The 26,921-nt window shown below is 35.1% G+C and overlaps 1 protein-coding gene across 4 annotated transcripts in view; it reads left to right on the top strand.

The window, feature by feature from the left end:
• Positions 1-26,921, top strand: part of ABCD3 (ATP binding cassette subfamily D member 3) — a 95,268-nt gene that overhangs the window by 40,387 nt on the left and 27,960 nt on the right. For all 4 annotated transcript variants that reach the window (XM_010385133.1, XM_030936375.1, XM_030936376.1 and 1 more), the window contains exons 2-9: positions 2,371-2,407; positions 8,885-8,983; positions 12,023-12,111; positions 17,876-17,945; positions 19,263-19,360; positions 19,733-19,856; positions 22,382-22,438; positions 24,537-24,679. In XM_010385133.1, coding sequence (XP_010383435.1) covers positions 2,371-2,407; positions 8,885-8,983; positions 12,023-12,111; positions 17,876-17,945; positions 19,263-19,360; positions 19,733-19,856; positions 22,382-22,438; positions 24,537-24,679 — 717 coding nt within the window. The remainder of the gene's footprint in view (positions 1-2,370; positions 2,408-8,884; positions 8,984-12,022; positions 12,112-17,875; positions 17,946-19,262; positions 19,361-19,732; positions 19,857-22,381; positions 22,439-24,536; positions 24,680-26,921) is intronic.

The raw sequence follows: 26,921 nt of genomic DNA on the forward strand, positions 1-26,921 counted from the left end.
AATTTGTCTTTTTGGGCCTGGCTTATTTCATTTAGTATGATGTCCCCGAGGTTCATCCATGTTGTAGCAAATGACAGAATTTCCTCTTTTTTTTTAGAGACAGAGTCTTGCTCTGTCACCCAGGCTGGAGTGCAATGGCGCAATCTCGGCTCACTGCAACCTTTGCCTTCTGGTTCAAGCCAGTTCTCCTGCCTCAGCCTCCCAAGTAGCTGGGACTACAGGTGCATGCCTCCACACCCAGCTATTTTTTTGCATTTTAGTAGAGACAGGGTTTCACCATGTTGCCCAGGCTGATCTTGAACTCCTGAGCTCAGGCAGTCTTCCTGCCTCGGGCTCCCAAAGTGCTAGGATTAAGGCCTGAGCTGCTGCACTCAGCTCCTTTTTTTTTAAGGCTGAATTTATTCCATTGTATTTATATACCACAAATTCTTTATCCATTCCTCTCTTAGGTTGATTCCATGTCTTTTACTGTTATGAATGATGCTGCAGGGAACATGAGAGTGCAGATACCTCTTTGAGATACTGATTTCATTTCCTTAGGATCTATACCCAGAAGTGGGATTGCTGGATCATATTAAACATATGGCAATTATGTTTAATTTTTTTGAGGAACCTCCATACTGTTTTCCGTAATGGTTGTACTAATTCATATTCTTCTCAACCAACAATGTACAAGTGTTCTCTTTTCTCCATGTCCTTGCCAACAGTTATCTTTTATCTTTTTGATAGTAGTCATCCTAAGAAGTATGAGTGTTAGCTCATTGTGGTTTTGATTCGCGTTTTTCTGATGATTAGTGATGTTGAGCATTTTTTCACATACTAGCCGGCCATTTATATGTCTTTTGAGAAATGTCTATTCAGGTCCTTTCCTCGTTTTTTAAAATTGGATTGTTGTCTTGCTATTGAGTTCTTTGAGTTCCTTATATGTTTTGGATATTAAGGTGTATGGTTGCAAATATTTTCTCCCGTAGTGTATCTCTTCACTGCATTGTTTCTTTTGTCATGCTAAAATGCATTTTGTATAACAGTTTTACAATTCATAAAAGATTTTAAACAGGTAAGTAACCCTATAATACAACTGAAGTTAGAAATAATAATACCTTACGTGCTTTTTAAAATAAAACATCTACTGTACTTAAGTTTGGCTTTCTAGTCTTGTTTAGTGACCTGGTATCTTATTACTGAAGATGTGCATTCTGCAGATCATCAGAGTTCAAATAGGATGTTGCACATAGAGGGTTGAATAGTGTGTGACCCCTGTAGTAAACTCAGATTCCCCTTTAAAGAAGAGTTTACTGCCCAGCTGTGAGAAATGTGAGATCCTGACAGCCCCCTCTTTCCCCACCCTTGTCCCCCACCTTAGAGTCTGGCTCAGCTCTAGAGACATTCCCCTCTCCTCATGTCACAGACTTACTGGGGCAGCATGCATTTGCAGACTGAGCAAGGCAGAGGTAAAAAAGGCCTGACCATTTCAGCTGGTCACAGAGCACTCTGATGGACAGTGCTTGCTTTAGAACTTCCTATATGGTTGGCTGAAGTTATGTTGGGCTTGCATCAGTTTGAGTTCTGTCCAAATCTGGTTTCTCTGCCTTCCATTCACAGGTGTTTATCCCTAATGAACATTTGTACCCCAGTCACCATATTACCTCAGCTTCAGAGAAACCAGCCTGCAGTAGCTCCTGATAGCATGGAGCTAGTTTAGTGGAAGGGAATATACGTCAAACATGAAATTTAAAATGTTATCAATGTTATGTAGAAGCATAGGGTGCCATAGTAGTGCGTTATGGAAAGGACCAATGCCCAGCTAATTATATTGTTTTGGGAGGTACCCTAGACTAGTAGTCAGAATATGAACCTTGGGCATACTGCTTACTCTCTCCAGGCCACTTTCCTCATTTGTAATATGGGAATGACACATACTCTGTCATCCTTTAGAAGACTAGCCTGGGATTGCTCACGTGGCTGGGGAAAGATTCCCAGCAGTAAGAGGGAGCAATGCACATTTTCCAAGCCTCTGTTTCTGTCAGTTTGTTGATGTCCCATTGGCCAAAGCGGTTTACATGGCCCAACTGTGATTCAAGGATGAAGAAGTAGACTTGCATTTATGTTTGTATTTACACACACACACGCCTAAAAATTACCAAACAGAATGTTATATAATAGTGATAGTTAACATGTATTAAGCACTTTTTGTAAATAATGCTTAGTAAGAGTCAGCCGGACTATTATTATTTAATATGTTCTATCTCACTATGATATGAAAAAGAAGAAACGCTTTTAAATAATTTGGTATATTTGACATCTTAAAATCATTTTAATGGTAACACTTTTCACATAAAGTAAAGCTCTCTCTCTTTTTTTCCTCTGCAGTAAGAAAAGTGGAAAACCACCATTACAGAACAATGAGGTAACATTTTAAATCATCTTCTTTTTGGGATTTCATGTATTTATTTCATTTATTTTGTTATATGGTTCTGATTTAGGATAAAATTTTATAATTAGTAGGGAACTTAAAAATACCTCCAGTCTTCTACACATTACAGGAATGCTGTCTGAAATAGGACTCCTGACAGGAAAGTGTTACCTTAGGAGGCAGCCATAACTGCATTAGTTCTAGCCCATGATGATATTAATTTCCCCACTTCTAGCTTCTTAGCAGTGACTCTGTTATATCTTTTGTATCGAGATATATCTTGTCCCCCCACTCTTTCCCTCCCCCTCCCCTCCTCTTCCCTCTTTTTTCTTTTTCTTCTCTTTTCTTTAAAATTTTCTGTTTACCAACCAGGTCTCATTCTGTCATCCAGGCTGGAGTGCAGTGGCATGATTATAGTTCACTGTAACCTTGACCTCCTGAGCTCTAAGGATCCTCCTACCTCAGCCTCTGAAGTAGCTGGGACTATAGGTGTGAGCCACCTGGTCTGGCTCTGTTTTCTCTAGTAGACCCACATATATTTGAAGATAGTTGTATCTTATGAGGTTTTCTTTCCCTGTGCTTAGCAATCTTGATTCCTTCCAATATGTCTAATGTGACATGGGTTCTGATCCTTTTTCAGTTCTGTATACACTCCTTTGGACCTATAAGAGTTTCCTTAGGCATTGTGCTTAGAATGGAATGTAGTTGTCCAGTTGTGGCCTGACTAGCATGGAATATATCAGCATGATTACATTTCTTGATATGAATACGATATTGCTAAATTTCATCCTAAAATTGCTTTTATTTCTTTAACTATTACTATTTTTTACATTAAGTGAATTTTTTATGGTAAATTATAAACTTCAGGTGTATTTCTGACAAACAGCTCTACATCTCTACATGTTATATTCATGATAGCTTTATTGAGTTATAATTATATACCATAAAATTTATCCATTTAAGTGTATAAATGAGTAGTTAGTATAGTCACAGAGTTGTGTGGCTATCACCATTACCTAATTTTAGGAAATTTTCATCTCTCCAAAAAAAAATCCTATACCCATTAGCAGTCATTCCTTATTACCCTCTTCCCCCAATCCCTGGCAACCACAAATCTGTTTCTGTCTCTGTTGACTTACCTGTTCTGGACATTTCAAATAAATGAAATCATATAATATGTGGCTTTTTATACCTAGCTTCTTTCACTTAGTACAGTGTTTTCAAGGTTCATCATGTTGTTGCTGTATCAGTATTGCATTCCTTTTTATTGCTGAATAGTGTTCTTTGTATGCATATACCACATTATGTTTATCAGTTCATCAGTTGGTGGACATTTAGATTGTTTCTATTTTTTGGCTATTATGAATAATAATGCTGCTATGAAAATTAGTGCACAAGTTTTTATGTAGAGATATATTTTTATTTCTCTTGGGTGTATATATAGGAGTAGAATTGCTGGGTCATATGTTAACTCAGTTGATTTGTTTTAGATAAACATTAATTTATTGCTGTAAATGTCAGCTGATTGGGTTTAACCTACTATCTATACCATTAGTCTAATTTGTAGTGCAATTCTTACATCTGATGTGTTAAGTAGAAGAATTATCTACAAATTTAATTTGCTTTTCCTTTCTTTCACAGAATTCTTGATAGTATTGACTATGTAAGGACCAAGGAGATTGCTCTGTGATATCTCTTAATCTTTGTTTCTGGTTATTCAGCTGTGACTACATCCAGTTATAGCAAAATCTGGTTCTTACTTGTCCATTAAGGCTACAATAATTTTATAAGAAACCTCTAATTCCTTTATTAATTTATTAATTCACTTAGTAAGTCAATCTTTCAGTAAATATTTATTGAGCTCCTCATATATGCCTGGCATTGTTCTTGGCTCTGGGTATATGACAGTTATAAAAATAAGTTTCCATCCTCATGGAGCTTACATTCTACATATCAGCTAGTATGCTAGTATGGTATCCTTAACAAATAAGAAAATTGGAACAATTTAGCATGATGTACTTTTAGTAAACTCATGCTGGCTTCTAGTGATTAGTGTCTCTTAAGTCTTCCCCAACTCTCCATGTCAGTGTCTGTTCTCTGAATATCCTGGTGATTGACATCAAGATTGTCATTCTTTAGTTTCCATAATATTTCCTTCCCAGTCTTTGAAAAATGTGATAAGATGTGTTTATGTTCACTTCTCTGATATCTCCAGCTCCATGATCTCTCATATCTAAGTTATATCTGAGCAATCAAATCTTAGTTATCTGAACTTAGTCATATCTGTTATTTGCATATCGGAGATCTGCAAGTTCTAGGACAGCTTGATTCATTTTACTCATTTTTTTCTTATTTTTCTGTACAGTACTGTTTAGCATATACTTATTTGCTGGTTGCATAGTGTGAGCAAGATAAATTTAGGTTATATTAAGTGATTGGCAATAAAAAGGATACAAGATGCACACTGATACATTTGTTAAATTTATAGGAAGTGCACATGTGTGCTAAAATGAAATCTAGTAGGATATGTAACAAAGACAGTAGGTTTAGTTTTCTTATTTTTGCTTATCAGAATTTTCTAGTTTTTCTACAGTTAATATGTTACTTTTGAGGAAAGCAATTTAACCCATTTTCTTCATAGAAATTTTTTTATATCCTTTGTGATGGGGATAGGGTGGGGAGAGGCAATTTTCATAAGACATAAATTTTAAGGAGAAAAAAGGATTTAATTAGAAAGAGAACAGTATAATGAAATTCAAAATGTATAAAGATAAGTACTGTGCTGGGTTCAGTATTTAGCATTCCCATGCATATTTTTGTATTTTGGCATGTGTGTATATCCATAAACAATATAGGTAGAATTACTTTACATATTTAAAAGTTTCATAAATTCATGTGTAAAATGAATTGCATGCATCATTCTAATTTTTTCCAGCATACTGTTTTTTAGATCACTCCATGTTTAAAGCTGTAGACCTGCTCTTGCATATTCTATTTCTATGTATGTGAGCTGCTTTCTTTTTTACAGTTGTTACAGAGTTTTCATTGAATAATTTTGCTATGATTTATGTAATATTGGTATACATTTAGGTTGTTTTTCATTTTATGGTATTATAAACAGAGTACGATGTTTTCATTTGTGTGGCTAAGCATATGTACAGGTATGTTTGTAGGGTAAGTTCCTGAAAGTAAATTTACTAGGTTATTTTACATTTTACAGTCAGTGTACATTTTACATTTTGATAAATGATATATAATAGTTGTACCAGTTTTCATTTTTCCCTACAATATACAGGAATACTTCTACTATGTCAGCACTACATGGCCTCTTATTTTACTGCTATTTCAAACATCTTTTTCAGTCAATCTCACCTAAGGTGATGGACATATCAATAGGAACTTCTCATTGTACTTTGACCTTGTTACCTTTTGAATTTTAGGTTTTCTTTTTTCCTTTGTTATGTTATTACTTTGACTTCTCAAATAGCTTTTAATGATTTGTTTGCTTTTTCTATAATATTCATGTTAAACTTATATCACCACAGTGGTCTTTTTTTTGTATTTAAAAAAATTATTGGGAAGTTTAGAAGTGGGAAAAGTGGTCTTTTTTTGTATTTAAAAAAATTACTGGGAAGTTTAGATGTGGGAAAAGTTCGTTTTGAATTTAAAATGGAATCTTAGGAAAGGCTAGTAATGTTATGAAATATACTGCCTCTATCGTTACTCTTATTAGATTGGTTTCAGGTAGAGTTTTGCTGTGATCAGGATACTCTCCTATTCCTGACGTCTCTTTGAATTCAGCCCTTCTGAGCCAACCTCCCCGTCCAGGTGGTCCTTTGCAGAAAACAATGATAATTTGGGAGAATATAGTTACTTCCCTTCATGGATTGAAATGTGATGAAAATCCCTCAGCTTTCAGTCACTTTAAGGATAGGGAAAGTGACAACAGGAACGGAAGAAAATGAGGAGGAATTTTATACCAGTTAGCGACTAATATTTTAAAGTGTTTCAGCTTTACTCTATTGTAACTCTTTTTTTCCTAACCTTCCTCATTGTTTGTCCTAGATCATTTCTTTAGCGTAGCTAGAAACAGGTGGTCTTCTGTTTAACTCAGATGTCCGTTTCACCTCAGGATTGTGCCACTTAAAAGTTCCTGCTAGGAATGGAGAAGGTTGTTGGCTACAGGTAAGGCAAGCTGAAGTGAGGAGGGAGTGGTGATGGTGACAGGAGGAAGAACAAAATAGTTTAACTTCTTTTTTTTTTTTTTTAAAGGTAGTTAATATGTATGGCCTTCTCTGTACTCGTTTCTTCCTATGTTTTCCGGGTTTGGGGAGAACACAAACAGAGATTAGGTTGAATGTGTAAGGTTTAGCTTGAGGAGAATACTCTAGTTCAACTAAATGGACTGTGAATAGGGCTTTTCTCTCTGTTTTGTTTGCTCTTGTGTCCATATCATTTGGAATAGGGTTTGGATCAAGTAGTTGTTTGTTGAGTGAATGAATGCATGCATGTATGAATTAAGCAGACTGAGCCTGTAAGTCAGTAGGATGAGGTTTTCAACATTATCTGAAAGACTTGAAATGCTGAGTCTCTGTTCCAGCAGCTGCAGATTAGGCTGATTCTTCTCCAGTTCCTCCTCTTGTAGTCTTTCTAGTCTAATCCTATAAACACAGTGCCTTCAGACTTCCTTTCGTGGCCTATAGTTCTGCACTGCACTCAGTGCCTGTTTATTAGGATAATGTCTATAAAGCCTTAGCACAGTGTCTGACATATAGTTGGTAGTTATTATTCTAATTTGGTACCCAAACAGTTCACTTAAGGCACAAGTTAGATATTTATTTAATCAAAGCACATTTACATTATATCTAGCTAATAGAGTTACTCTACAAATACAAACAGGTATTTGTTTTCAGGAGCACAGTAGTTAGCCAGATAAGTGAGCTGTGATTATGGAGGTGAGGAAACAGTCAGGGAATTGGGGTTTTTCTGGAGTGTCTTGCCTTTTCCAAGAAGTTTCCCCTGTCTATTCTCCCAAACAGTTCAAGAGTAATAAGTCTCGTCACTTTTTTCCTTATCTTTGCAAATGGTTTAGTACTTCCATTTTCTTTTCTTTTTTTTTTTTTTTTTTTGAGGCGGAGTCTCGCTCTGTCGCCCGGACTGGAGTGCAGTGGCCAGATCTCAGCTCACTGCAAGCTCCGCCTCCCGGGTTTACGCCATTCTCCTGCCTCAGCCTCCTGAGTAGCTGGGACTACAGGCGCCCGCCATCTCGCCCGGCTAGTTTTTGTATTTTTAGTAGATACGGGGTTTCACCGTGTTAGCCAGGATGGTCTCGATCTCCTGACCTCGTGATCCACCCGTCTCGGCCTCCCAAAGTGCTGGGATTACAGGCTTGAGCCACCGTGCCCGGCCAGTACTTCCATTTTCATGGAGCTAGTGAAAATGAAAAAACTCTTGAGAGAGGTAAGATTATCTTCTTTTAAATCCGTCTACAATAGCAGTAAACTCTCAGTCCTTACTGTGGCTTCAAGCCTCTGTCCTTTATAAGCCCTGCCTACCTTTTAAACTTCTCTCATTCTTGTTCCCTTTGCTGTAGCAATACTGCCATCTTGCTGTGAAATGTACACACCTATTTTATTTCCAACACGTATTTTTGTGCTTGGTGTTCCTTGTGCTTCACTCCCTCCACCCTGGTACCCACTTTAAATAATCACATGGCTTTTCTTTCTTTATGTCTAAGCTTAAATGTCAAGAGGCTTTTCAGACCATCCTGTGTGAACTGTTCTTTTTTTTCTCATGACCCTGCCTAGTCTATCCGTAATAATTTATTTATTGGTTTATTTTTTGTCTGCGTTTCTCCCGCTAGAATGTGAGCTGCATGAGTGAAAGAACCTTGTCTGTCTTTGAATTTTCTGAGGAAGAGAGAGTGAATTGACAGACTGTATATTGGAAATGGTAAATGGTAAATCTAGGAATCCAAAAATTTCCTATATTTGGTATCAGGGAAAATTCTGTTCAGGATTTTTTTTTTTTTAATATGATGTTAATCAGGAAGTGGCTAATATAAAACTCAGTAAGCCCTTGGCCTTTTTTTCAGCTGTCTCTCTGACCTCATCCTCTGTGATGGTACCTTCCTCACAGCTCCAGCCAGGTTGGCCATTTTGTTCTTCCTCAAGCACGTTGCAGGCGTTCACCTTGGTATTTTGCAGTTGCTATTTCTTCTACTTGCAGTTTTCTTCATCCAGATAATTATGTGGTTCCAGAATGCACTTCCTTATTCAGTTTTTAGATAACATTATTTTCTCAAAAACATGTTTGAATATGAGGAGCAGTGTAAGTATGCAAGTCTGAGTTTTGTAAATTCAGTATTTATCTTGATAACTGTTTATATTGACTTAGATGAAACATGGTTCTTTAATTTTATGATACATTTGTTATAGCGATCTTAAAAGGGCTTCTTTTTTTTTAATGCAGAAAGAGGGAAAAAAGGAGCGAGCTGTGGTGGACAAGGTGTTTTTCTCAAGGCTCGCACAGATTCTGAAAATCATGGTCCCTAGAACATTTTGTAAAGAGGTAAGTCTTATGAAATTGTAATCTTAAGTATATTGGACCATTCTTGAATAAAATACCTGAATCTGGGTAATTTGTAAAGAAAAGAGATTTAATTGGCTTGTGCTTCTGCTGGCTGTACAAGCATGGTGCAGCATCTCCTCCACTTCCGGGGAGGCCTCGGGAAGCTGGCATTCACAGCTGAAGGTGAATGGGGAAGCCAGTGTCTCACATGGCGAGAGAGGGAGCAAAGGGCCAAGGAGGTGCCATGTACTTTTGAACAACCAGATACATGAGAACTCACTCACTATCTGGAGGACAGCGCCATGCCATGAGGGATCTGCCTCCATGACCCAAACACCTCCCACCAGGCCCCACCTCCAACACTAGGGATTACATTTCAACATGAGATTTGGGTGGAGACAGATACCCAAATTATATTATTAGGTGTTCAACTTTCAAGGTTACATAAGATTAGAACAATAAAATCATAACTCTGGTTATACTATAGGTCAAACGTTTTCTCTGTAGGTAAAGAAGACTACTAAATTTTTGTCTTTAAATCATCACCTGTCATACAAAAACCCTTGTTCAGTGCCAGTTTTTAAATAGTTTTCTCTTGTTTATGAAATATTATTTCATTTTATGTGAAATACTAGGGTACTGCCGTGCAGCTACCCCAAATGGTATTGCTTTGTTATAATTAAATACTGTCAATAAAAACTGGGTTAAATGTCAAAAGACAAACCTTTTTATTACATTGAGATGTTAACAAGTCACATTAGTGTGGAATGTATTTGATTAAATATTTTTAAGATACTCAAAATGATACCTGGATTCATCAGGTATTTCAGGAAGTGAGCTGATTGTATGAATAGTTTTATAATTCGTTCCTTTGCTCTTTTATCAAGATTATCTTCATTATTTGATAAACATTTTTAATGATTATTAAAATAATGCTGTGTTCTCCATCTTCCTCAGCATTCTCTCATTCTGTAACTAGAAATATCATTACCTTCAACTCTTCCTCTTCCCCTTGTCACCCTTTTTGACCACTGGGATCTGCTAATTTTTCCTGTACTTAACTGTTAAAGCATTGTAGTTCCCAAAGACAACGTCCATTTCTTCATCATGCTGGATTTGCTCTTCCCCTCACCTTGGCATCATGTCCTGATGATTCTGCCCTTGAGAAATTCTTTTTAAAAAAAGTAATAGCACTTGTTTTTTCCTAATTAGACAGAGGTAATACATGTTCCTTGAAGAAAATTAGAAAATGCAGCTAGATTTTTTTTTTTGGCACCTATCAGCCTCTTACTCATTTTGATATATAGTCATCTTGTGTGTAAGCATATATTTTAATTTAAAAATGAGATCACACACTTTTAAGATCTGCTCCTTCCCTTATATTATAAATGTTCTTTCTAAGTATCCTAAAGTTTCTCATAAATTATTCTCTCCCTTTACATTCTTACCGTTCTCACTATATCTTACCTGGATTATTATATCTTAATTGGTCTTTTTGCTTCTTTTCCTTCTCCAATTTGTATTCTTTCTTAAAATCCTGATTAAAACATGTGACTTTTTTTTATAGGGTAAATCACAACCTGACTTTGGCCTTCCTTTTAATATCATCTGCTTAGGAGATTATTGTTTTATGATCTGGCCCTATGTCCTCAATCTTTCATTTGTTTACAACATCATGTCTGTGACATCCTGTCCGTCCCCACAACAGAAACAAATATGTTTTTAAAAATTGATTAATGCTTCTTATCTTTTTTGTGACTATTTCCAGTGACTCTTCAGGCATAACAAATTGTTTTCTCTCATTTCTACAACCCTCCTGCCTTTGAAGAATCCTTATTTAAAATACAAGCTTTTCTGGAAAGATTCGTATATTACCTTCCAATCAGTTAACAGCTTAATGTTCATTTCAACTATTGCAGGGGTTCAATGAATGTGAAACAAATTGGAGATATTGGATGAGTCCTTGGGAATTAGTAAGGGAGGTAGAAGGGGCTAATTTGGCCAGCCTCCCACCCTCTGCAGGCCTTCTTTCCTTACTTTGGCTTCTATGTCACTGTCTTCTTCTTCCAATTTAGAAAATTTAAGATCAGCTTTAAATGTATGTACTTGGGGTTGGGGTGGCAGGATTCTCATCTCACAGAGAGATAACTGATTCCTACCCAGTGTCTTGACTTTCCCTGCTTTGTAATCTGTCTTGCACAGCACTGCTTAAGTAATATTCTTTAAACATCACTTTTTAACATCACTTTTTGTTCTACTGAGAAGCTTGCAATAATTTTATGTGTATAAACTCAGTACAGTACCATAGTTCATGTGATTTTAATCCCTTTTTTCTCCCATTAAATTCTTCATCTTTTTTACCCTTAATCCTCATTCTCTTTTTTGTTTTACTATTTATCGTATTTCTAATGCCATAACTGTCTTTTGGCACCCCAAACCTTCCCATCCCACAGCTTAGGACATGAAGTGATACAAATATGTTTGCCTAAATTTGTCTGCTACTTTTAAAGTATAATTCTTCCCTTCATAACTAAATTGAAAGCCCTATGAGGGCGTGGACACTATTATAAGTTTTTCTAACAAATTAAACCAAATTTATTCTACCTAGGCAAAATTGTAAGCTTCAGTTTTGGTTAGTTAGCTGTATATTTACAGTTACTGTCTTTTTTCTTTGTTAAAGTTGTATGTTAAAAATATAAGAAAATAACAGTACACTATAATCTGGGTAATCTAAGTTATATTCCTAGCTTCTGTCCTTGACTAGGTATATGAAGGCAAGTCCTTTGACCTGCCTTGAATTCACTTTTGAATTCTGAATGAGAAAGATTAAATGAATCTATGAGGCCTTTTTCATTCATGTAATATTCTTGAGTTCCCTTTTAACTATATTTAAAATTGCTCATAGAAAAAATGTCAGGCAACTGTATTAAAGCTTACATAAAGCTTTAGATTTGGAAACCAAAAATTGTTACCAAGGTAATATTTCTTTGAACTTTCTAAAATGCATTTAGTTAATTTACTATACCTGGTTTATTTTAGACAGGTTACTTGGTACTTATTGCTGTTACGCTGGTGTCTCGAACGTATTGTGATGTTTGGATGATTCAAAATGGAACACTAATTGAAAGGTACTTTTTCATTCACCTTCCTCCTATATGTATGCAATGCTAATTGTCTCATATTTAAGCATGATCTTTATAAGCAAGAAATAGATTCTAAATTAGGTAAAAGATACTCAAGTCAAATTATGTGTTTGTTCATTTACTTAAAAAATACTTAGTGTTTCCCATGTGCCAGGCAATGTGCTATACTGTGATAAGGATCTATATGCCAGCGACTAGGAGAAACTGTACCAAGCCTTGCTGAGCTGACAGTTTATCAAGAGTTAGAGACAGGTAGACAGAAAATTAAAATGCAGTATAATAAGTGCTGTAATGGGAATTCTAAAAATCCACCAAGTTGGATTTCTGAAATTAATTAGATAATTTGGAGGAAAATTTCAAAGCATTTCAAAGAATCACATTGAGCGTGTTTATTAGAAGGGAAAACAGTTCTTAGACATTTCTTTCCACATCTGGTGTTAGTGCTTTTTACATTTTTTCATTATAGTGTTTCTACATATTATTAATCACTGCAAATTGCTAATTTTGAATGTAAAAACATAAGAAATGTCAGTTGGGATATCTTGGGTTATAACAATTTACCATTTATCCGTTAATAAATAATTTATTTTTCATAATACCAATTAGAATGTCAGAGTAAAAAATTTTGCTAGGAATTTTATTTCCTGATATGCAATATTTTGTCAGAAAATTCCTTGGAGTATTTCATCTAAAATAACTTTTTGAATGACAGTACTTAAAATTGTTAAATGCCCCAACATTTTGGAATAAAGGTTTTTTTCTCTTAGATTATTGATCTGCTTCCTAAAGATTTGTAGGAAGTGGAAGAATGCTTTATCACCATGTTCTCTGACTCATTTCTCTAGGACAGTAAAGAATCTTGTATGTACAGGATTAAAGCCCTTAAAGTACATACCTCTGAATAGGGGTAAATTATGTAGGCCCTCACATTCCACCCAAGTCTCCCTGAAACCTGTGGTCAGTCCTGTGCCTTTTAATTTTAATCAAAGTACTATATGAACATAGCTTAATGTCAAATGTCCTGCAGGACTTAATGACAAAACACATCAGTTCCTTGGCTCCTCTCACTCCTGCCATTACCTGGAGTCAGTCATTTTCTATTCTTTTTACTGTTTCATTTATTTTGTGTCTGCATTTCTATATTGCATACTTGTATTACTGCTTATAGATTTCTCAGTTTCAAAAGTGTAAGTGTTCATCTCCTACTTTGGAAGGTGAGAATTAGCCCTTTTACACTCCCTCCATGCTCATCTTCTCCATGTTTTATATGTATAATAAAAATTATATAATTTTTTGTTAAAGCACAATTTATTGTTTACATAATTTTGACTATTGCTTACAGCTGAACCACATGGCATACTTTGGTAGTTGCTTTTCCATACAACTTTTTGTTTTTCCTGGTGTTTACAAATTGGCGGTTATTTGTGCACATTATTATTTTTTTAAAACCTACTTCCCCCTAATTCAGCTTGAGCTTTTTGACAATACTGTGAAATCTTCTCAGTATTGTAATATGGTCAGACACCAACTAATCTATCAACTTCATCTTTCTATTTCCACCCCCGCCCTATACGTTTTGTAGTTTCCTGTGTTCTTGCTTTTTTTTTTTTTTTTTGAGACGGAGTCTGGCTCTGTCGCCCAGGCTGGAGTGCAGTGGCACAATCTCAGCTCACTGCAACCTCCGCCTCCTGGGTTCATGCCATTCTTCTGCCTCAGCCTTCTGAGTAGCTGGGACTACAGGTGCCCACCACCACGCCTGGCTAATTTTTTGTATTTTTAGTAGAGACAGGGTTTCACAGTGTTAGCCGGGATGGTCTCAATCTCCTGACCTTGTGATCCGCCCGCCTCAGCCTCCCAAAGTGCCGGGTCTTCTTGCTTTAATTAGGATTGGTTGCATATTAGGCACACCAAATAGCAATCATGTTTGAACTTGCTTTTATCATTATTCTGGGAATTTCTTTCATCTTTGTATCCTGAATTAAATAACCTGTTTCTGGATTTTTTTTTTTTTTTAATCTTCCTCAGTTTACTTTCTCGGCTTGGCAGATGCACTCTTTTTCTGAGTAAAGGTGAAGGGAGATAAATTTTTGAGACCTTGTAGATCTGAAAATTTCTTTCTTCTAGTCTCATACTTGATTGATAATTTAGCTGTGTTGGTGCATTCCAAGTTGGAATTCACTTTTCTTCAGAATTTTGAGAGCATCACTATGTTCTGGGTCTCAACCTTGGCTGCAGAATGATTGGAATCATCTGGAGAATTTTAAGAACTATGAATGTCTGGGCCCCACCACTAGATATTCTGATTCAATTAATCAAACCTTTTTGAAGCATCTGGTAGATTCTGTTGTACAGCTCCAGGGTGGGTATTGAGGCCTCTTGCCATTCTGATTGCTCAGCTGTAGCTGGAGATTTGTTTTGTTTCTCCCTCAATCTCCCCCTCCGTCTTTTTAAAAAAATTGTTGATGTTGTGTTACTGGATGTTTGAAAATTTCACTGAACATTAGTATGAATTTTTTGTGCTGGGCACTAGGTGAACTCTTTCTCCATCTAGAAACTCATTCTTCATTTGAGAAATTTTCTTGTGCTTAAAAAGAAATTATTCCTCTCCAATTTTTCTGGAATTCTTATTAGCTGAGTGTTGGAGCCTCTGGACTGATGATCTGATTATCTTATAATTTCTCTTCTATTTTTATCTCTGTCATTTTATTTTATTTTCAAGGAAATTTCTTTAACTTTATTATCCAGTGAATTTTTATTTGTTATAATTTTATTTCCAAGAGTTATCTTTTATATGGATGTTCATTTTTATAGCAATCATTCTTTTAAGGATGCAATATTTTTTCACCTCTGAAGCTATGTAATTTTTTAATGTGTTTTTAGCTCCCTGCATTTTTTGTTTCCTTCATGGTCCTTTGTTTGTTATTCTGTTGTCATTCACATTAGAGGCTTTCCTCAAGCATTCTATGACTCTTGGCTGTGAATTCATATTTAAAATTAAGTGCCTTAAACACTTACTAGAAGCTGGAGTTGAGAGCTTGTTAATTGGTCTCCCTTGAAGGGTGTTTGTAGGGGGAGCCTAATCATGTGCACGTGTGTGTAGTACTCAGTTTCAAAATTTAATTATGAGATTTTTTAAAAATTGCTTTTCATTTTTTATATGAGTTTCTGAACAATTTTTTAAAAACCATTATTTTGGTACACTTTACACTTACAGAAAAGTTGTAAAAATAGAATAAGGGGCTGGGTATAGTGGCTCATGCCTATAATCCCAACACTTTGGGAAGCTGAGTCAGGAGGATCACTTGAGACCAAGAGTTCAAGACCAGCCTGGGCCACACAGTGAGACTTCGTCTTTACAAAAAATAAAAAAGTTAGCTGACTGTGGTGGCATATGCCTACAGTCCCAACTACACAGGAGGCTTAGCAGAAGGATCGCCTCAGCTTAGGAATATCCTGTCTCAAAAAAAAAAAAAAAAAAGATTAACATAAAGAACTTCCTTATATTCTTAACCCATACTCACCAATTGTAAAACACTCATTTTAAAGTTGTTAACTTTCTCCTAAATAGTTTTGAGCCTCTGCTGTGTATGAAATTCTTTAACATTTGGACCTTATCTCAAAAAAAGAAGTTTTAAAATATTGTACATTTATACTGGATAATTTTATTTGAAAAGTTAACATATATCTCCATCTCAGTATTTAAGCTACAGTGCAAATTTATTTATTTATTTTCCCTTTTTGCCTTTTCTAAAGTAAGTCCAGATTCATGTATTTCTGCTAAAGAGAGCCTCAAGGAGACTTATTATGGTCCTTAATGTACTTCATTTGAATATTCTTTTCATATTTTAAACTTATTTGTTGATGGTGACTAATGACTTTGGAGTATAGACAAATCTTAATAGGAAAGACACCCTTTTTAAGGTAGAAACTATACTAATTCTGTGACATGGAGGAAAATTCTTCGTACCTTGTTGCTGCTTTATCTAATCATAAAAATGTTTTATTTTCACCCATTTGGCTACAAGCAGAATTTAAAAATTACCAAACTCTCTTTTATAAAGTTTCTTAAATATTTGGAAGTTGTAGTGATTAGGGCTATTGTAAAATTGTTTTTGTTAATTTTTTTTTTTGGCAGTGGAATAATAAGCAGAAATAAGACTTTATTCAAGAGACCACTTTTTAAATTTATAGCTGCTACTCCAATGGTAAACCATTGCTGAATGATGGCATGTTCTTGTGTGTTTCACAGCTTGGGCAGCACTAAAGCACTTTGGTTTTATGTAAGATTTGGTTCAAACAATTTTAACGTAAATTCTCTGAACCTTTTGTACTGTCTTGATTGCTTAATGTCTCTAATATTCTTATTGCTATAAACAACATTTTTGTGTGGTTCTATTTAATTTTCTTGTAGTCAGCCTTTTTGTTTTAATTGTTTTGCTTTTTAGGGGCTACATAAAAATTGTAGTATTAATTTCTTTCAATCAGTCTAAAGGAACATTTCCCAAAGTATGTTCCGTGGAATCTTGGCTATGATAGAGGAAATGCTTCATACTACAGACCCCTCACAGAGAGTTAAAATGCACATACTATACATTAAAAGCTTTGAGAAGGTCTTTGGTAAAGACATTTGTTAGCTTTGTTTAACCTAGGATTTCCCAAACTTATTTATCTACTCCCTCATAGAAAGGAAATTATTTCTCTAGTCATATACTAGTTATTTTTGTGTGTGCATGGGCAGCTAGGTTTAAACCAATTAGTCCAGTGTTTCTCAAATGTTTTATACAAATATGTCTTATGAAATTTGGGAATATTACTAAGTATTATTTGAAATAAGAGTTCTGTGATCAAATAGATTCTATCTTTGTATTAGGTCATACACATATCTTACTCAAAGATCCTTTACTTATATCATAATGCTCTGTTCAAATTTTTAGTTAAGTTTTAGAACCCTTTAAAAAAATTTTTAATGTATATTTTAAAAGCAGAAAAATACGTAAAACAGATTAACAATAGGCAAAAGAGGAGCTAGTCTAGTTGAAGTGTGTGGAGGAACATGAAGCCTTTATAGATCCATTCTGGGCTCTGATTCATGCGTTAGTCCCAGTCTTGGCAAACTAGGGCCCGCAGGTCAAATCTCACTGCCTGCCATCTGCTTTGGTAAAGTTTTATTAGAATAGAGCCACACTTCTTCTTGGCTGCTTTTTTTTTTTTTTTTTTTTTTTTTTTTAACTGTGGCAGAATTGAGTAGTTGCAGCAGAGCCCTTAGGGTGCACAAAGCCTAAAATATTTACTCTTGACCCTTTGCTGATCCCCATTAGTCTGTCTCCCTGCCATTAGTTCACACAAATGAGAATCAGATTGTTAAAATAGTTTAAAACAAACAAATGGTACTTTGTTTATTCATAATAATCCATTCCTGGAACTATAAAGTTGTTAATTGTTTTGCTCTCTAAATTTGTTTTGTAGCCACTTAAGCCTTTTTTTAAAGCAGCCATTTTTACTAAGAAGTAATTAGTTATCATTCTGTTTAATTTCGCCTTTTGCAGGATGAGTTTCCAGCAAGTTCAAAATGATGACGTTTTAAAGTTGCAAACATGTTTTTGCAAAAAAGTGTTTTTCAGCATCTTTTTTATTGATTGTTTTGATTTAATAGAAGTTTCCTAGAGTAATTTTAGAGCTTTACAGAAGTTTTCCTAGTGTTAGATTTTGCTTCTTTTGCAACTAATGCATTGCATGTGGTGTTTTGCAGTGGTATCATTGGTCGTAGCAGGAAAGATTTCAAGAGATACTTACTCAACTTCATCGCTGTCATGCCTCTTGTAAGTTTAATTTATTAAAAATCTTTTTAACACGGGAAATTTGCATCTTTTAAAAATCTTTAAGGGTTTTACTTATTAAATTCTTTAAAGATTTATGATACTATATTCTTATTTTCAGTTTAGGTTTGTAATTTATAGTATGATTTTCAATGTAAACCTTCATACTAGATAAAAAGGGGATTATGTTTGGTTTAGCTTCATTTGTAATGTGTATATATATATTCATATACATATGTATGTGGGTGAGGGGGTTTTTGGCATTTTTTTTAACCTTCAGTCCAGGTTTTCTTCGGTGTTTAGCAGCATCCCATTAGATAGCAGCAGCACCCTTCTCTTAGTTGTAGCAACCAGAAATGTTTCCAGTCATTGCAAAATGTATGTGGGCAGGGGGCAACTTGGGGAGTTGGGGGGGATTTAGAGGGGGGAGTGCAAATCATCCTGGTTACTTTAGGCCATAAACTAGTATCGTAACTTGTACTAGTAATCTACTTTAAGTTAACTTGGAATTTATGGTCTGAATTTTTTACAGATAAATTGTTTAGTCTAAAATATCAGTGATTTTCTTAGTTTGGTTCTCATTTCTTGGCACTATAAGAATTTAATGTTCTCAATTTGTGAGTAAAAATGAGAAGCTTGGTTGTAAAATCCAGTTACGTTGAAATTGCCAGAAATTCTTGTTTAATAAAGCTGGAAGATGGGGCTGCATAGCTTTCAGACTTTTTAAAATAAGCAATTGGAATAAGCAAGCACCACAGATATGAAAGATGAAGATTCAGCAAAGACCACTTGAGAACATTTTTAATGTAATGATGGAAAATGTGAGTAAAGATGGCTCTAGATATAATCTGGAAAATAGCATTACTTGGTGTAAAACCTGTAGTTTTTTTTTTTTTTTTTTTAACAAATGCAAATACAGTGTATATAGAATTCTGTTGTCTAGGGTTGTGGTGCTGATAGTAGGAAACAGAAAATATAAACATAAATGTCTGAACTCCTAAAAGCAAGTCTTTACATTGGCTAGAAAGGGGATAGATTTGACTTTTTGCCCACTTACCAAAAAAAAAAAAAAAATGGCAAGATACGTCTCATAATTAATGATATTAACATATTCCATCTAAAGTTTAACATAGAATAATTCAAACCAGGTACATTTGATTTAGCTAAATGCAGTAAAGTAAAACAGAACTGAATTATATAATTTGGATTCAGCTATAAAAATTATAGGATTTGGGACACAGGAAATAATGGAGAAATAATTTATAGTTTAGTAAGCAGAAATGAAAAGCAAAACCAATAATATTTGTTTGTTTGTTTTAGATCTCTCTGGTTAATAACTTCTTGAAGTATGGGTTAAATGAGCTTAAACTGTGCTTCCGAGTAAGGCTCACTAAATACCTCTATGAGGAGTATCTTCAGTAAGTGATAACCTATTTTTATATTAAAAATATTTAAATAGAAGAGTACTATTTGTGAAGCTGATCAATATAGCGGTTTTTCTTATTTATTGTATGTTTTCTAAGAAAACCACTCTTAGGTACAGAAGCATATTGGGAACAACCTCTCAGTTATTTGAAATCTAGTACTGGCTTTTCCATTAATTGACAAGTCATCATTTTCTGGACTTGTGTCCTCCTCTCTAAAATCAGGGCAATTGATAGGATCTCTTCTGACTCCAAACTTTTTTGTTTCTATGTATTTGAGCTAGGCAGTGTAATGTGATTTTTTTGGTTGTCATTTTATCTTTAAAGTCACTTGTTTTAAAATTACTTTTCTTCATGCTATTTTAGATCTTTCACATATTATAAAATGGGAAATCTGGACAACAGAATAGCTAATCCAGACCAGCTGCTTACACAAGATGTAGAAAAATTTTGTAACAGTGTAGTCGATCTGTATTCAAATCTTAGTAAGGTAAGTTTCTCTACTTTTTAAAAGATTATTTGTTTAATTCGTTGAATTTTGAATCTAAGCAAATTTATATAGAATTGATTTTATGGACAGAACAGCAGCATGTAAATATTTAATGCTTTTGTAAGAAAATTAGAGTTGTAATAGTTTTAATTATTTTAATTTTTTCTATTATTTTTGTGAGGTACTTTGGCAAAGAACTGATAATTTAGTGTCTTATAAGGATTTTCTAAGAATTTTGCAGGTTGATTCCATTAAAACAGCAGAAATTTGAATTCTTATCTTTTGACCTGCATGTGTCGGCCATTGTTAGAGATTGACTGTCAATTTACGTTTCTAATTCCACACTTAGAACACTAGACTAGGACTTCCTTTCTGCCCATTTCTCTGCTTCAGTATCTTTAATTCTAATAGATCATTAGTAAGTAGTAGTCAAAACATTTCACAAGATGCAAGTATATTTCAGTTTTCTAATTACTGTTTTTCCCATTCTCCTCAGAATATTGCCAAAGCTCCTGACTCTGATAGGCCTTAACCAGTTTTCCTTCTTGTCACTGATTTCTCCAGTTCTTGTCTTAGTCATGTTATCTCACCACCCTTACAGCTTTCATTGTAGTCTTCTTATTAAACCCTCTCCTTTGCCATTACCTCTTGCGTTGACTGTGTTATGTAGTAGGCACCTATAAAATAGTCTGCCCAGCATTCCCTCCCTTCTTCATCTGAGATGCTTCAGTTCCCACTCTAACTCATGTGATTTCCCTTGGTGTTGGGTAGGAGCTTGTCTCATACTGGACCAATGATAGTATCTTTGCCTCTGGTCACAGTTGACCTAGATACACAATTTTGAGACAAAAGAAAACCAAAACTATGAAAAGGACTGGGTCACATTGTAAGAATAGGAATGTCCTAGCTTCAACCAGGTTGATGGAGGGAAGGCAATTCTTAGAGAGATATATCCACAAGAGCTGCTCTCCTCATGCCCAGGCCCAGTGCTTTTCACTTCCAGCCCAACTTTCTTATTTATTTAGCTCTCCGGAAGCCTTTGCTAACTGATCCCAAACTCAGGAACTCTGACAACTACAAATAGTTCAGTAATTCAGCTTTCTCTTCTGTTCCCATTACAACATTTGAAAGTTTGTTCTCTCTCTCTCTCTCTCTCTCTCTCTCTCTCTCTCTCTCTCTCTCTCTCTCTCTCTGTGTATGTGTGTGTATGCATGCATGGCGGGAATGGGGGGTGTATATATACAACTTTCCATATAATTTTATAGACATTATTATGTATTCTTTAAATCTTGGTACTTGAGCAACTCTCAGGTTTTGTCACATCTGGAATAGAGAAGAATATTAAATTAATTAATTGTAGTGGGGCTGTGCACCAGTGTGTAAATTAGATGTTTTAAACATCGAATTGACCTCCAACTTAAATTATGAGTCATTATTTTTGTTATAAGTTTTAACAATTTTTGAATTTTATAAGTATCTCTAGCTTCTTGATAATTTATAAGGCAAAAAAAAAAAAAAAAAAAAAAGGAAAGGGAAAGGTAGACGTTGAATGTTGAAACAAGCCAGTTAACAAACCAAGCCATCTGTCCTAATAATGTGGATTAGAAAGTGCTGGCTGTTGGCCCGGCACAGTGGCTCATCCGTGTAATCACAATACTTTGGGAGGCCGGGGTGGGCAGATTGCTTGAGCTCAGGAGTTCAAGACTATCCTGGGCAACATGGCGAAACCCCATCTACAAAAAATACAAAAATTAGCCAGACATGGTAATGTGCGCCTTTACTCCCAGCTACTCCAGAGGCTGCAGTGAGCCAAGATCTTCAGGCTAGGTGACAGAGCCAGACCCTGTCTTAAAAAAAAAGTGGAGGCACGAGCAGTGGCTGTTGACTTAAAGTGAATGAACACAATTTGGGTTTCTTGAAAAACATTTCTAACTAATGCAACTGACGGTGCATTAGTTGAGTTGTCTCTGTGTGTGAAGAGCAGTACATTAGTGTATTATTTTGGTTCTAAAGACTTGAGTTTTATATTTCAAAATTAGATTCAATTACTTACTTGATTATTTTGCCATAGAAGTGATAATGTAATAGAGTCAAACAGTATTGGAGCAGGAAAAGCTTCTCACTTTACAGGTGAAGATATGTAGAAACAAGCTGGTAGCAGATTTGGGGTTACATCTCAGGTCATTTTATTTAGTATCTTTACATTATATTGACACATTACTGAGTTACTGGGGGTTAATTATCACAGTAGAGGTACCTTTGATGGAAAGTGATAAATGTTTTTCCTACTTGATGGTCAGTAGACATTGTGTAAGCTGTTCCCATTTTAAGTTTCTTGAGAGGAAAATTGTTATCTTTCACATATTTGATCTACTTACTATCACAGTACATTATACATAGTGGGAACTCTGCATGTGGATAATTGTGTATTAAATGTTTAATAACATTTTGTAGTTAACATGTTGTATTAGCTATCATTCTAGTGCTTTAGTTTTAATTTGTGTATTCTAATATTTATTTTACAGCCATTTTTAGACATAGTTTTGTATATCTTTAAGTTAACGAGTGCAATTGGAGCTCAGGTGAGTCTTCTTTTATTTCACCTTTTAAATTGATATAATACAATATTTGAAACACATACTGTGAATAGCTTGATGGCCTGTAAGAATTTTTGTATATCTCAAAGAATGTATTTTCACATGATTTACCTAACAAAGTCCAGTTATAAAATAATACTTTACTTGAGATTTTAGAAGTACTGATTTTTCTTTTTAATTTTCAATTTTGTGGCATTAAAAACCAGACAAATATATTGGCCAGGGGTAGTGGCTCACGCCTGTAATCCCAGCACTTTGGGAGGCTGAGATGGGAGGATCGCTTGAATCCAGGAGTTCGAGACAAGCCTGGACAAAAAGCGAGACCTGCTTCTTTAAAAAAAAATAATAAAACAGAAATATTTAAACCATGAATATACTTATACTTATTGTTTCAAAGTAATGTCTAAAAAGAGATATGGAGACGTCCATATTAATATGAAATTCTAATGTTAAAGTAACGATACATTTAGAGTGGGTATAACAGTTCCAAGAATATTTTATAATGTAAATGGTTGGCTATCCCATGAGCCTTATTATCCAAGTCTGATGTTTGTGATGGCAAGAATCACTTTTAAGTTTTCTTTGAGTTATCTTATTGAAATGTAACTCTAGTCATTTAATATGTAATGTTATTGTTATATATTTATAACACAACCATATAATAATATGGTTGTTTTATATATGTGTGTGTGTATAAATGCATTTCAGTTGATTAATAAATTATTTCCGTACTGGTTTTTGTTGCTTTCCAAAACACTGGGAAAGCAGGGTTTTGGTTTTGCTTTGTTTTGTTTTTTGAATTTTTCTGTTTATCTTCCTAATTCTTTGCTATCGTGTGATCCAGGTTTTATCATTCTTATGTTTTGTTTTACTGTAAGCAAGTGAATAGGCCAAATCCTTCTGGTCTCCTTGCAGTCATATTTTTATGGTACTTAGCTACATTTTTGTGATACTTAAATATGTCTCCATGTCTACCTGTTATCTGATTCTGCATTTCTTAAAGGCAGAAACTGTTTTAGTTATCTTTTTGGTCCACATTTGTAGTAGTTGTTGAAATGCCTTGAATTGATCAGATTTAATTTTTTAAAAAATCTTGAATACATACTAGCACATATATTATGTTAGATAGTAGGAATAAAAAAATAAGACAGTTCCTGCTGAAGAGGAATTACAATGTGGTAAAACAGATAGATAGTCAAACAGTTATAATGCAGCATGATAAAGTTTAGTAATAGAAGTTTCAATAAAGTATTTAGTGCCAGGAAGAACTGGAGGTGATATCTGAGCTGCTTTGGGGAGGTAAGTAGACATCCATTAGATTATATTATGCTTGCTAAACATAAGAACAATCTCACTGAATGGAAACAGTTCAGGAAACATTTATTTTAGTATGGCAGAGTATAGTATATATAGGGGAATGAGAGAAGTGCCTATGATGAACTTGGAAATGTATACTTGAAGCTTTTCTCTTGGGATGGTCAATGGGTGATGAGGTCATCTACAAAATTATTAATACATAGTACAGCAGCTGGACGCAAGATGTACAAGCAGGGAAAGACAGAGCTCGTTCAGGGGGAGCTGAACTTGAGGCATCTGCACAGTGTTAAGGTAAGGATGTGTAGTACTTATTTCTTGGGTTCATAAGAGTTATAGGACCGGGGTATAGATTTGAGATGAGAAGAGAACTGAGGAAGGAATTTGAGGGAATATTAATATTAAAAGAGAAGGCAAGAAAAAGAGGTCTAAGAATTATTGTGGAATCTTAAGAGATTATCAAGAAGAGTTCAAACAGAAGAGTGTTAGATAACAGGAAAAGTGAGAACTGCAATTAGGAGTTTTTAGGTGAGCAAAATGTAGGAGAGCTGAGGGATAAGCTACAGTGGTGAGAGGAAGAGCTCATGAGTGGTAAAATTCTAGAGGCTACTGTGTACTTTTTCAGAAAAAAAACAAGGGGAAACAATTACCCAGTAGAGCAGTTTCTTTCAGTCATTGAGGTTAATTATAAAAATTGTACGTTTGTATCTAAGTGAATTTATTATTATATCCCAGAACTTTCTGTATCTTTCTCTCCCGATAATAATAGGGCCCAGCAAGCATGATGGCCTACTTGGTTGTTTCTGGGCTATTCCTAACTCGACTTAGAAGACCCATTGGTAGGATGACAGTAACTGAGCAAAAATATGAAGGAGAATATAGATATGTTAATTCTCGGCTCATCACAAACAGGTAAAGACAAATGCATTAAAACCTTGCTAAAAATTCATTTCCATGGATATTGATGTCATTTAAATTGACTCCAAAATGTCTAGTAACACTGTTACTGTAATAATGTGCATATTGTATTGAAAATATACATTATGAAAGAGACTAGTTTTATAAAGTAGTGATCATGAATATTTTGAACTCTTTTTCTTATTAACTATGTAGCATTCTTGATTCACATGTTCATACCTTCTGTTGATGAATTTTCTGTTAATTTTACTTTAGACATAATCAGTTTACAATTAAAATTTCAACTTACAATACCTGTTCTAAGAAAATTTTGTCTCAGTTTTTCCACAAATATTTTTATTTTGACTTTTCATAACGCTCAATGATTCACTGGCACTGCTTGTGCCTCTACCTATTTTCTAGAGTTTTTTAAATGTAAGATAAGAAGAGAAAGTGTGGACTTTGGAGCTAGCCATACTAGTTTCAAAATCTACTTCTTCCACTTATCAATTGCATGTATTTGATTTTAGCAAATTATTCATAGTTTCACTTTTGTTTATAATAGGTAGATAATATAGGGTTGCAATGAGGATTAAATTTGATAATATATATAAAGCTTCCAGCTCAGTTTTCTATATGGAGCAAATGCTTAATAAATGTTCTCATATATTGATCTGTCAATGTTAAGTCATTTTGACGGTTTTAATATATATTTAATATTCTACTCTATAGGCATTTACAAATGACAGTTCCTTCTTCCTTTATTTCCTTGGATTGCTAAAATAGTACAAGTTTTAAATAGGGTTTTTTGCTCTAGGAGGCAGTGGAATAGAGTTAAGAGGTGATTTGCCAAGTAAATGAAAGATGCCTTTTACTGAAAGAAACAGAAAGCATGACTCATGGCTCCAGTAATAAGAACACTCACTGCTTCACATGAGAACGCTTAAGACAGGGCAGTTCCAGGCATGGCATTATCAGGGCTCTGGCTCTCTGGTGTCTCTTGTCTGTGCCCTGTTTTGTATGCTGCCCCATTCCTCGGGCTAATTCTTCTTGTGACCACAAGATGGCGATAGCAGTTACAGATTTCACTAGCTCCTCTCCCCTCCAGAAAGCTCCAGAAACAAAAAGGGGCCATCTCGCCTGGTGTATCTTTATGAGAGCAAAGAAACCTTTCCCAAGAGCCCCACAGCTGACTTTCCCTCTTATCTTATTGGCTGGAATTATCACTTGACCATGCCTAAAGCAATCACAGCAAAGTGATTGGCTTAGACCAGTTGGGACCCTATAAATGGGGTTGAGGCATTCCTAAAGCTTTAGGGTACACGGAAAATAATAGATAACTTTAAGAAAGTTGGGTTTATTTTAGGAAGAAGGACAGTGAAGAGAATAGATGTTGGATGGGCAGCCATGAATATTCCAGGATGTTTTATCCTTTCAGATTTTTTGTTAAGGCTAAAATGACTCAGTTCAGGAGGAGAATCCTCACCTCATCTTCTTCCATAGGCCTAGGTGTAGAGAGGAGGTAGAAGGAAGTTTTTTAAAAAAGTAATTAGAGGTATAGAACTGTAGGCTGCTTATACTCTGAGGCTCTGTGTCATTTTGTCAGGGAAGCCATGAAACACATGACAGATGTGTCATATTTTATGGGAAATTAATTTTACTTGAAGAGGTTGAGGTAGGTGGTATCTTGTTTTTATGAAAAACGCAGGTCCATTTCAAAATAGAAATATAAAACATAAATTGTTTAGGAGAAAAAAGAGACTTTAAAGAAATACTTCAACCTTGCCTTCTAGACTTCTCTATGAATATTTACCTCTGCCATAAGAGGTACTTTGCTGGGAAAGCTTACATCTTGCCTGTGTAATAGAAAGACTATAAATGTTAGGGTCAGATAGGAGTTATGATTTCAACTCCCTGAGCTGCTGTGTCTGCAACCTTTCAAATTTACTTAACTACACTGAACTTTTCTTCATCTATAAAATACCCTTTTTTTCTAGTCATGATCCCTGTGGCCCTTGTGGACCCATGCACAGTTGCTCAGGAAAAGTGGAATTGTTTTGAGGATATGATGGGGCTCCAGGGTTTCCTCCTGGGAGCTGGCACTTTGAAGCTGGTGGGACTTAGCCTGCTTTTCTGTCTTTACAAGGCTGTATGTCAAGGCATCACTATCCATCTTTTTCTAGCTGTTGCTTTTTCATCTCCTTTTTGTTTGGGCCTATACTTTAACTTGAAGTCTGCAGTGTCGGTCCCAGCCCTG

The sequence above is a fragment of the Rhinopithecus roxellana genome, chromosome 8 (assembly GCF_007565055.1).
Source record: "Rhinopithecus roxellana isolate Shanxi Qingling chromosome 8, ASM756505v1, whole genome shotgun sequence".
NCBI lineage: Eukaryota > Metazoa > Chordata > Mammalia > Primates > Cercopithecidae > Rhinopithecus > Rhinopithecus roxellana.